The 12711-nt window shown below is 37.9% G+C and overlaps 1 protein-coding gene across 1 annotated transcript in view; it reads right to left on the minus strand.

Moving 5' to 3' along the window:
* POMT2 (protein O-mannosyltransferase 2) overlaps window positions 1-11356 on the minus strand; it is a 29778-nt gene extending 18422 nt beyond the window's left edge. Inside the window, exons 1-6 of the mRNA XM_087724739.1 lie at window positions 11133-11356; window positions 9152-9236; window positions 8082-8186; window positions 6078-6186; window positions 5135-5243; window positions 1656-1815 (exon numbers count right to left, since the gene is read on the minus strand). Coding sequence (XP_087580865.1) covers window positions 1656-1815; window positions 5135-5243; window positions 6078-6186; window positions 8082-8186; window positions 9152-9236; window positions 11133-11329 — 765 coding nt within the window. The 5' untranslated portion in view covers window positions 11330-11356. The remainder of the gene's footprint in view (window positions 1-1655; window positions 1816-5134; window positions 5244-6077; window positions 6187-8081; window positions 8187-9151; window positions 9237-11132) is intronic.
* Between the last annotated feature and the right edge of the window lie 1355 nt (window positions 11357-12711).

Consider the following 12711-nt stretch of genomic DNA (forward strand, 5'->3'; position numbering starts at 1 on the left):
AGACAGGCTTCTGAAATTACTTATTTTCAACTTCTTCAAAACTCCAAATATTGTGACATACAGTATTCGCTTCTGTTTATCCATTCATCTCTGCCATATAGGAGAAAAGGTTGGAGTAAACTACTACATATGGTGGCTAAAACTTCATCCAATTATTCAATATTATAGTACATATTTTCAAATAACCATGCATGAAATGCTGTCCAAATCCACTATTTCTCAGTCATCCTTCAAGTATGTTAACTTATATTGTTATTGCAAGAGTTTTTTTCTTGGGTTACCTAAGAAGAATGCAAATGGCAGAAAACGATTACTGAGTAAATTGAATATCCTATAGGAGGGAGATAATTAATAATCTCGATGTAATACTTTTTCAGTTTAAGTGGTGAAGGGCTAAAAAACAGTTATTCGGACAATCCTGATCTAGAATTATACGTTGCTTTGCATAGTTTAAAATTCAAAGAACTATGTTGGCAATGGTGTGGCTTAAATTTCTGAACAACCATCTGCAAAAGGAGATCTAAGTAACATGGATTTGCTTTATTTCATTTACAATTGATTAATACTTTTTGGAGTAGTTTTTTTCAAAAGCTGAAACTCACATCCTTGCACTACATATATTTTAATCAAGAAAATAAATCACACAGCAGAAATAAAAAAGATCACATTTTCATATATAAAAGAAATATAAACAATTAATAAAATAACTTTAAACTAAAAATGTCATCCAGAGAATACAGGCTTTCGGTAAATTATACATACCAGAAAGCTACTTTTCTTGCTGTTAATGAGCTGCCAATTTAATAATGTCTATTGTCACTGTCAGCATACTTCATATCTAATTTCTCCGAAGCATTGCATAGAAATAATTTACTATCCAGAAATAATGTAAGTTCTTTCTACCATGGCAAGCTATTTATGTCCAAAAAATAAATTCTTAGTGATGAATGACTTGCAGTTTTCTTCATCTTTAAAAAAATAACTCAACATATAAAGGCCATTAAATTCATCAGGCATAGCTATAAACGAGTAATTTATTGGGCGGGGGGGAGGAATCCAATTTGTAGGCTACATTTGTTGCTTTACTAATGTTCAAACAATTTCCAGGCTTCCTCCCCAGCTCCCCAACTCACATCATAGCTTATTAAGGTAACCAATTTAAGGCATTTCAGCAGTAAAATCTGTCATATAAAATCATTTCTAGAACTTTACACATGTCCATAAATTTGGGTACTTGATAACAATGCTAGATATGTATGTGTACAGAATAAGAGAATAACAGAGGTGAAAGGGACCTTTGAGGTTTTCTAGTCCATCCTCCTGCTTAAGAAGTAAACACCATAGCATTTCAAATAAATGGTTTTCCAATCTCTTCTTTACAATCTCCAGTGTTGGAGCACCAACAATTTCTGGATGCCAGTGTGTACACACACACACACACACACACACACACACACACACACACAATATTGTCTTGGAATGAAATGCAAGTGGAAAGTTTATACAGTTCAGCCAACTGTATAGATATGAGTTTGAGGTTGTTTTAATCTGAATTCAGTAACCTAATTGATACATTACAATTTTGTGATCTGTTGTTAAGAATACTATCTTTTTTCATACAAATGTTAAAAAACTAATGAGTTTTACATGCTCACCAGTGACAGACTGAGGTCTCCCAATAACTCCCAAAGTTCAGAGATAGTATTCAGGCCAACCAGAAGGACAACAAAAAGGCCAACAAATTTCACTCCCATTGCACCAGCGAGGTTCACCCCAGTCAAACACAGCCAGAACCACCAGGGAGCAGTAAAAGACCTGTAAAATGTAGAATTTAATTTTTTTCATATTTTTGAAAAAAATGTTTTGTTCAACAATCTATATTAAAATATATTCTATTTATAAACGAAAGAAAATAATTCTGAAAACAGACTGTTAGTGACACACTGAGATATAGTAAGAGTTACATTTAATCTAGAGAAAAGGAGGGTGGTATCAATAACTCATAAAGATAGAAGCTGGTTCCAAAATTGTTCTTTCCTAACCCTGGTCCACCCAGGTATTTTGACTACAGTTCTCAACAACCTTGTTAGTACAGCAAAAATAAGGCCATGAATCTTATGTGCTGCACCAAAATTACAGTACTATAAAAGTACATATTCAAGAAGCTTATTCTACATCTGCCTTCTCCAACCAGGTATTTTCCAAATTTCCTCTGGAAAATATAGGAATTGCAGTTCCAATAAACACCATTTTGGATAAAAAAGTGATCTTTTCTTGGGGGAAATTTCTCCATAATTATATATAAAGCAATCTGATCAAATACTGTTATCACATCAACATGATTAACTCTTGTTCAACATGGCTATTTTTTTTGTATGACCTGTAAAATTAGGCAGACTTTGATTATCCACTGACAAATCCATCACCAATTGTAATATTTTGTTTTGTTTTATATTTCATGTATTTTTGTTTATAATTCTGTCCATGACCATAATAAAGTAACCATACTAAAAATATCCATTCAAAATCTGATCTAGAGAAATTATCTAAGCAACATCTTACTACAGTAGAACCTCAGGCCATGACCATAATTCGTTCCATAACTTTGACCGCAACCCGATTTGATCGTGACCCAAAACAGGAAATTTGGTGCTTACAAAAAAAATGGCGAAGGGAAAATTGGCTCCAGCCATGTTTGATCACTTCCGGTTTGCTCGTAGGGTCTTTTGTTGCCCTCCGGAGACTTCAGGGAAGCCTCCTGAAGATCCCTGAAGTCTCCAGAGGGCCTCTGGGGGGGTGGAGAGGCTTTTTTCACCCTCCTCAGGCTCCTATAAAGCCTCTGGAGCCTGGGGAGGATGAAAAAAGGATGCAAAAAATGAGGGGTCATGCCTGTAGTGCACGCATGCACACTGCGGAGTCGTGCATTGCATTATGGGTGCGGCACGCCCGTGCATGACTCCCTTGCACTCCCCCCACTTATGGCACGTGAGACAAAAAAGGTTCGCCATCGCTGGTATAGTGGTTTCAGGTTGCCAAAGAAAGTAACCAGGAATATGCTTGGTAAGGAATCAGTGTCTTTTCTATGTATACACACAAAATCTAGCTACAACTAAAAAATAATATCTCAGTACGCAGGAAGAAGGAGGCTCAGATTCAAGTACCCACTTTACCACATAAGCTCATGGTATCTGTGAGCCACTGTCACTCTCATAGGGCTGTTGTGAAAAAACAAACAAGGAGAAACTATTGATTGCCATTTTGTATTTCTGAAGGAAAGGAGGAACACAAACCTAATTAATATAGAAAACTTCATCTACGGACAGAGAACTTATCAAAACAAAATGTACTCATTTTTTCTGAGATCCTCTTAAAAATCATTTCACTGTTTATACTTTTAATGCAGGACATTTTATTCCATATGTTTTCTAAACCTCTTTATCTTTTTGTCACAGTCTTTTTTCCAAACAAGCATGCTTAAGACTTATTCATCTGCAATAGTAAAAAAAAAAAAAAATCGCCCACCCATCCCCACAATTTGTAGTTGCCAAAGTAGGTAAAATTGTCAGATAAACTATCTTAACAACTTTCATGGTTTTATTTATTACATATATACTATAAAATACATAAGTATTGCTCAGTGTTATTGCATTGTTGACAGCATTGGGTGATTAATGCAAATAATAAAAGACACAGTACGATGATGTACTTTGGTAATAATTTTTTTTAGAGAGAATGAAAGTGGATGAAAAATGTACAGTAATTCAATTCATAAAACATAATGATTATAAACAGGGCTAAAAAGCTGTGATCTAATATCCAATAAATAGACAAACCAGGGATGCAATAAACTTAATAGATCACTCTGTATCACCACAAACATCCTCTTCTTACTAGCTATCCTTTTCACTTTACTTGACAGGAGAAAGCAAGACAGGGTCCTATTAAAAGCTTCTACAATTTGATTAGAACAATAAGAGTCTACCACAGGAGTGTCAAACTCATGTCATCATGGCGTCATCAAGTGATGTATCATGACTTTTTCCCCCTTCACTATACTGAGTGGCCAGCACGTGACACATCCGGCCCATGGGCTGCAAGTTTGACAGCCCTGGACTACCACAACAGGAAGCAGAGACTGCCCTCAACTTTTACAACCTTATCAGTATCATATGGCCACTTTTATTAAGTGTTTTTATAAAACAATAGTGACATAGCAGCAAATGGGAAAGACAGCAACACCAATAACTTGCATTAAAGCAATATTTCTTTTTGAGATAAATTTTCCCCCCCAATCCTATGAGCTGCTGGTTTCAACAATTGTATTATGGGACCCCAAATGCTTACAATTTGAACGTAATCTATTGCATATTCTATTTTCGCATTTGTTTCCCTTCTTTTTTACATTTTAACCATATAATATATAATGTTATCAAACTTTTTGTTTTAAGCATGTGGTACATGTTAGCCAGGGATCACCGAGGTGGCTGGCAGCCTCTGTGAAAGGAATTGTTTTGGGCGGTGATATCTTTACCCCAGTAGTGGGTTTCAAATCCCATTCCAACTGGTACGGTTGGAACGGGGCCGGCGATGTCATGAAAATGCTCAGCACGCGCACACATGCGTCTTAGTGCCTCTGCAATGCTCCAGCTGCTCCACAGAGCACTGCACAGGCGCTGTATGCGCCATGTGCATGCGCGGCAGCACAGAAGCTTTAAAACAGATAAGAAGCTCGGGCGGGCGGGCCCTCCCGAGCACTGTACCGGGGCATACCGCCTGCAACCCACCACTGCTTTCCCTGCAGGATGCCTGAATGCCAGTAAGCAATCGAGGAAGGCTCCTTTCTTGTCTCTACATGGCTTATTCGCTCATGGGAATCGGGCCACCAATTTCTGCGGTGCGCAGGCCCAAAATCGTACCATGTGAGCCAGTGCAGCCCCCTATCAAACTCTTGCTTTTTCTTGATGAATTTTGGTATTATAGTTGCTTTATATTTTATACTATAAGTATTCCACAGAGCTCTTTTGGGGTCATGATGCCAGGTTAAAAGTTACAACATAAATAAATATGAATGCACTGTAAGAGAGATAAGGGGCACATGTCTAATTCGTAAGATGATCAATCGCTGCCATCTTACCTATCTGAATAGCAATTATATTTAACCATACTGAGTACAGCTCCCATAAGGAAGAACATCAAAATGGGGTCAAGAAGAATGTACTGTGAGATTGTAATGAAGCCAGTGTCTGAAAAAAATGAGAGAAACATATACTAGCTTTGTCATTCAAATAATTGATCAATGCTTAGTCGAACATAATCATACTGAATTCTAAAAGTAAATTGTCATCCCAACATTTTCAATTTCAGAAACATTACTGTACTTAGAAAGATATTCTGAGCCTAAGATGATCACTAACTTACTCTCTCTCACAAGCTTGCATGCACAAAGACAAGACCGAAAAAAGATGACTGCATCTCAGTGAATCTAAAATAAACATGTTCTTTCAAAGGTGAATTGTTTTGTGAAAAACCTGGCTTTCTTTGAGGGGAAATATGTATTATTTATTAAACAAATTTATAAAGCTGCCCAATTTACACATAGGAGATTCTGAGGGGGCTTACAATATTTAAAAAATCCACCATATAATAAACACCCATTGGGGAAAAAAAACCTCACCCCACCACCCATGGCAACTACAACACTAACAAATCAGCCACTTGATTGATTCTGTCTTTGGAGTTCCCAGGCCTGCATGGAAAAAAACATGTTAGACTAGATACAAAACACAACACTGATTTCTTAAACAACTAATTAAAGTTTGATCATATGGATAAATATCTGTCAGATTTTCTGCAAAATTGTTGTGAGGCAAAACATCTCTACACAAAATTTTCCATAACTGAAGAGCCACTATAGAGAATCCCTCAAAATAATGGTCTGTTATTAGTAAACAGGTTACAAAGTTTGGCATAAGATAAAGTATGAGCAAGATGCATACAGACTTGGCCAATTATCTCACGGAATCTTTCACAATAGAGAAGACCAAACACAGGCCAAGCCATACAAAACAGCTGCTTACCAAAAATCAGGATGGTAGCAGTGATTACTGCTGCAGGCAATGATCTGGACAGCTCCAGCACTATGAGGTAGCAGAAGGGGATCAGACATGAACCAAGGAAGGCACAGAACTGAATAAAAGAGAAGAAAAGCATTCTTCATAAGGTCATTAAGATTATCCGGCTTCCCCCACTGACTTTGCTTGTGGGAACCTGATTGGAAAGGCCCCAAATGGGAATCACATGACCTCAGAATACAGCAACTATGGTAAACACATGCTGGTTGCCAAACACCCAAATTTTGATCATGTGACCATGAAGATGCTGTGACGATCGTAAGTACAAGGAATGGTTGTGAGTCACTTTTTTCAGTGCTATTGTAACTTTGACCACTCACTAAGCAAATGGTTGTAAGTCATGGACTACCTGTACAGTTAGCCTGTTATTTCCCAGGAATTCAGCTACTAAAATTCCAATTTTTGTTCTGTTCTCCCCGTCCCCCCATCTCTCTTCATTGATATCCTCTTTAAACTCTGCTAATGCAATAGCACTAAGACATATAACACTCTACAGTGCTTTACAGCACTTTCTGGGCAGTTTATAATGTCAGCATATTGCCTCCAATAATCATTTTACCGATCTCGGAAGGATGGACCTTAACCTTGAGCCCATGAGGTTCAAATTCCTGGCTGTGAGCAAAGTTAACCTGCAATACTGCCTTATAACCACTGTGCCACGAGAGCTCTATCTAGTGACTGACTGACACTGTCCAATTAATTGTGAATAGAGTATCTGTTTTTAAAAAAATCAAAGTCTGGAATTTGTTCTGCTATACACTGCACACCTTGGTTACAATTCTTCAATTACTCTTCTTCATTTCCTTTATCTTGTACATGAAGAGTTCTTCAAATACTGACTCTATTCCTTAGTTCTATTCACTCCACTCTAACATCATTAATATGTATGTCCCAAAATAGTCAAACTGCTTACATAACAATCAGCTCTATTGTTACTACTTGCACAGGAAAAGTCATGAGTAAAGAATGGCATGCTTGAGATAAAGAAAGTTCCACCATAGGTAGATTTAATCCATATTAACAAGATACGGGCATCACAAATTTAGAATTTGCTAAAAAAAATATTGAAGTAACTTTTTAGAGTTTCCTCTAAAAAGCAGCAGTAATGAAATAAACATTTCACCTCCCTTATTTATTCCTATACATTTTAAAACTTTCATTGAAATATTTCATTTTAACATACAGAAAATTATTTAAGAAATATTTCTTTTAAAAATGAGGCTTACAAACTATTTCAAAATATCTTCTTAAAATCTAAAAGTGGATCTAACATTTCCTTTCCTCATCAGTAATTCAAGACACTCCCAATGATAGATGGTACCATCATACTCAGGGATGGGCTGCTATGGGTTCGCCCGGGTTCGGAAGAACTCGTAGCTAACAATATGGCTGGTTCAGAGAATCTCCAAATCCTACCCCTGGTTGGCCCCTCTCATCCTGCCCCTCTCTTCCCAGGAGTACCCACACAGCCCGTTTTGGATGCAAGGTAAGTGCAGGGCCCCCGCAGAGGCTCAGCGAGGGAAAACAGGCCTCCCAGAAGTACCAGAAGGCCAGAAACGAGTCCGTTTCTGGCGTCCAGAGCCCGGGAGAGGCAGTTTGCACCCTCCCAGAGGCTTGAGGAAAGCCTCCAGAGCCTGGGGAAGGTGAAAATCCCCCCCTCCCCGCCATGGTGCAGGAGGTCAACTAGGCCATGCCCACCATGCCCACATCCACCCAGCAACCTGGTAGAGAACCCATTGCTGAAATTTTTGAAGCCCACTCCTGACCATACCAGACTTCTAGAACAGGTTGGCAAGAAGAAAGAACTGATAGAAAAAAAACTGTTTCACCACTGAATTAAGAGGTTTTCCAAGACAGGAATCTCAGACATAATAAATTCTGGCTCTAACACTATTAGAACTAAAAAGAAAAAACTCCTACTATTCTCCAAAGATATATTTATAACCTTACCGCTCTCATTCCTATATAGTTATGATGTTCATATTTATCCCCAGGCTTCTGGAAAGGAAAAGTCCCATCATAACCACTCAGATAGCCAGCAAGTCCTATTAACATCTAGGAATGAAAAGGAACAATATTAGTAAAGCAGAAGAAAATTCAAAAGTTTATCAGATCAAAGCATTTGATAAGTAAATAAAAAGGCCTACAGCTCATCACTTTTAAAAATGAAACTTGTGCTTAACTATGTTAAAGAGTAATGATACACTATAAAAACTGGTTTTCAGAAAATAGTTAGCCATAGTGATTTCTCAAACTTCCTATATTATAAAATTTTATGCATGACAAAATTCTGGAAATTCTAATCATTAAACAAAATGTTTAAAAATTCATACATTTTCAAGTCTGGAAATTGAACTTCAAAATATATATGGCTGAAGGTAGGTCAAAAATTTAAAATTAGATTCATATTTACTTTTAAAATTCAGAATTTTGTATGATTACTCTCTAGTCAGTTACTGAATACTTTCTTCCTTTTACAACATTAATCTTCTTTTAATGACCCCATAATCTCTTTATGGGCAAACTGAATGGAGCGGAGTGTTTACTGGCCAGATGCCCTTCCTGTCACCAATGCAGAGTTTTGTTCAGCAGATATATTCTCATTGTGCCCGGAGAAAGAAATATCTGCCTCTACCTAGGATTGAACTCACAGCCTCCTGATTGTGAGGTGAGAGCTTCACCTCTAGGCCACCGCACTTTTCCTTTTGTCACATTATAAATTGCAATTTAAAAGCACGCTTCCATTAGACTGGAACTGCATTAAAAAATTTAAAGTTGAGTATTTTTAAATAATAGTTTACCAAGTAACACTAAAACCAATCAGATTGTTTTTCATGTTCAAGCTAAGAATGAAAGAGCAACCAGATAGCAAGATCCAAATTATAAAACAATTACTGTAATTTTAAAGAATATTCACTGAAATGTTTATAATGCTTACAGGAAGTAATGATGTTCCACCAAGAATCTTCAAAAGTATTAACTAAATCTCAAAAAGATTAAATATTATGGTAGCTGTTTACCTTCCCCAAAGGTGGATGGACATCAAAGAAAAATGTCCGGTTAATATAATAACTCCCCATTTTTCCAAAATGTGTTTCATCCCAGCTATAAAAAGACAAAAGTAATGTAAGGTCATTATCAGGGTTTAAACTTCATACTTATTTATATATTTTGTTCTTGTTTACTTCTAATTTGTTAGAATGATGAATTCTTAATAGTTCTGCATGTAGTTCATGAAAAAAGCAGCTGATTTTTCCAAATTAGTTTCTACTAAGGCTAGGTAAAGAATTCTCTTTGATCATATTAATTTATATGGTTCTTTAATTTTACAAATGTGCAACTCCATTACATTGACTTTCACCCCATATCTCCCCATTTCCTTCAAAAGAGGGTGCATAATTAAGCATCTCTAAAATCTACAAACTTGTTTTTAGGAGGCTGACACTCCCACAAAAATTAAAAACAGAGAATTGTGGTCATAGCTTTCACAAGCATGTCTTATAACCAGGATATGCATGAAAACTGAAAACTAATCAAAGTGTGCGGTAAAAGTATAGTGTTATTTTGGAAAAGCGTACTCTCCAATTCATCCTGCTAAAAAAAAATCAAGAAATTGTGTCCCAGCCATTGGATCCTATTTATAATTAGACAAACTTAAGTTCATGTTAAGGCTTTGATATGAATAACTGTGTATGACTCAATCATTCTTATTTACTTTTGTTTACTTCATTATAATACTTACATAAAGTTTGTAAACATTACAAGGTTGCAAGCATCATTTTTGTATGGGAAGACTAACAAAGTGGAGAGGAACCAAGCAAAGGCATTATTCTCCCTTGCCAAACTCCTCAAAAAGCCTTTCAAAATACCTGCAGGGCAAGGGCTGTCCAGATCTAAAAGAGAATCTCATTCCAGGGGACAGGTGCTGCTACAGAGAAGGCATGCTTCTGAAGTCCTGGAATGAAACTGTGTAATTAAAGGAACTGTGAAAAACTCTGCAGGATTGAATTAACCAGGCAGATACTTTGGGGCAAGAGACAATACCATGTATTACCAGGCCCTATGTCACTTGCAGTAACTAACAACCAGAGATGGACTAAATTGCAGGACTGTTTATTATAATTTATTATAATATATTAGCATGCCATAATATATTACAATAATCAGCATACCATTTAATAACAGCAAGAAACAGGATCACTGCTGCATAGGGTTAAATGCCATACCTCAAAATTCTCTACACAAGGTATCCTCAATTTAAAAAAAAATCCTAGAATGGACTTGCACAGATATTTATCACTTTTAACAGATGAGCACTTCTTTTACTCCAAAGCCAATGCTTCACCACTGCTACAAATGTTTGTTTACTGAAACAAATTCAGTTCAATGTCTCTGTACTTTCATGTTTTCTTTTGTGATGTTTTCAAGAGTGCAACAATGTGTCTTTAAATGTACACTATTGACAGATAAACAGAAGCGCAAGGAGCTGGGTCATTTCTTTGTGTCAAAAATGCTGTTCTGAACCTTGATATGTTAGAATTTTACTTAACCAGATTAGATTCTTGTATTTCATCCGTTCTAGGTTGGCTGTTCCCTCTACATTACGCCACGTATTGGGGCTTACAGCCAGATTAAACCAAAAGCCTAACTTGCACCTTCACTCAAATAAAGCTACCTTTGGACTAATTACTCCAGTTCAACCTAACCCAACTCAACTCATAAGGTTGTTTGGACGACAGAAATGCAAGAGATGGCGTATGCACATGAGGAGAGAAGAGACCAAAAATGTGACTTTTGCTTTTATTGTGCCTTTCAGGGCAAGCGACCCCAAGGCAGGTTAACTAACAAGTGACTGCAGGAGTCACCTGGAAACAATCACTCTTCTATCTGAAGTGAGCTCTAATGCAGAAGTTTTTTTTAAAAAAACACTCTTCCACCGACAAATCCCGCCTCTAAATCAAAGCCCCGCCCCCGTCGCCATGGCATCCCGCAACCCAATACCAGATGTGCGGCGGCTCCCGCAGCCGGTAGAAGCGCGTAGCAAAGCTAAGGAAAGTGACGAAGGCGAGGGGGCTCCAGAACCGCCTTGGACTCGCGCGGGCGGAGGGAGCCAAGACAGGAACACTCGCCAGTCTGAGTGTTTTTCGCTGCCGGAGGCCCAGCACGGCCGGGCAATTCTTGTTCGTGGCTTGTGGCATTCGCGCCCTGATGGTAGGCGCCTCCTGTCGGCTCCCGTAACCGGGCGCAGCGCATCACGGGAAGAAGAGTCCACTTCGAGAGGCATGTTGGGCAAAAGGGTCGGATATTTGCATCCACGTGAGGGAAACAAAAAAAGCCTGACTTTTTACAGCATTGTGGGAAATGTAGTTCTTGAAATATGGTTATGAAGTTAAGCCTCAGAACTCATTCCCATCAGCGTCAATGAGCTGGCTCCTTTATACTATTAGGATCGTAGTCTAGTGCCTTAATTTTGTTGAACTGAACAAAACCTCAAAACCTCCTTTTGCTTATCTCTTCCTCAAAGTGGGCCAGTGACATCTTTTTCTGGCTGCTACATCTCTGAGCACTCCAAGTGCAGAAAAATAAAGCACTAACCTTTTTTGTATGTCCGTTAGAGGAGGAATTGTAATTTAGATCTTGCTTGACACTTTAGTGAAATGGCTTGGTCTAAGCTTGCTTTTAATCACAATTCAGTTTGATGGGACTTTCATTTTTAAAAATCCTCTTATAAAAGTAATGTGCTCACTTCATATAACCAGGAAGATGTGAATGGCCATGCCAAGATTTTATGTGCTGTCATTTGGGTAAGAGCTCAATTGGATGAAGTATCACCTAAATGTAACTTGAAACTTAGAGTCAATATCCAAAATACACAATGCACAATGTTTTTCAGTATTAGAGTATAGTGTCTTCATAGTTTCAACACACAACAAACATATCTGGCAACCTAGTTTAATTGGAATTTTTTCAGGCCACTTACATCCATTCCTGGATGCTTAGCCAATTCTTTTTTTTTTTTTTTACTTTTGTCCTTTAAATCATTGTAGGAAGTAGTAGTCTGGGACACAGTGGCTCAGTGGCTAAGACTCTGAGCTTGTTGATCAGTAAGGTCAGCAGTTCAGCGGTTTGAATCCCTAGCGCCGCATAACGGAGTGATCTGTTACTTGTCCCAGCTTCTGCCAACCTAGCAGTTTGAAAGCATGTAAAAGTGCAAGTAGAGAAATAGGGACCACCTTTGGTGAGAAGGTAAGAGCATTCCGTGCGCCTTCAGCGTTTAGTCATGCCGGCCAGATGACCACAGAGACGTCTTTGGACAGCGCTGGCTCTTCAGCTTTGAAATGGTGATGTGCACCACTCCCTAGAGTTGGGAATGACTAGCACATATGTGTGAGGGGAACCATTGCCTTTACCTTTAGAAGGTAGTAGTAGTAGTGATGGTGGTGGTGGTTTAGTAAATATTAGTCTATGTCGTTAACCCTAGTTAAATGTAGGCCAAAATCAGGATTCTGGAAGCACTTTTTCAGATATGCTAGCAATCTGAATAAATAAAATGTTAGCCTGAAAAAGTGCTTCCAACGGC

The sequence above is a fragment of the Thamnophis sirtalis genome, unplaced genomic scaffold, assembly GCF_051295495.1.
Source record: "Thamnophis sirtalis isolate CommonGarterSnake01/CBP01778 unplaced genomic scaffold, rThaSir2_p1.2 scaffold_1, whole genome shotgun sequence".
Taxonomy (NCBI): Eukaryota; Metazoa; Chordata; class Lepidosauria; order Squamata; family Natricidae; genus Thamnophis; species Thamnophis sirtalis.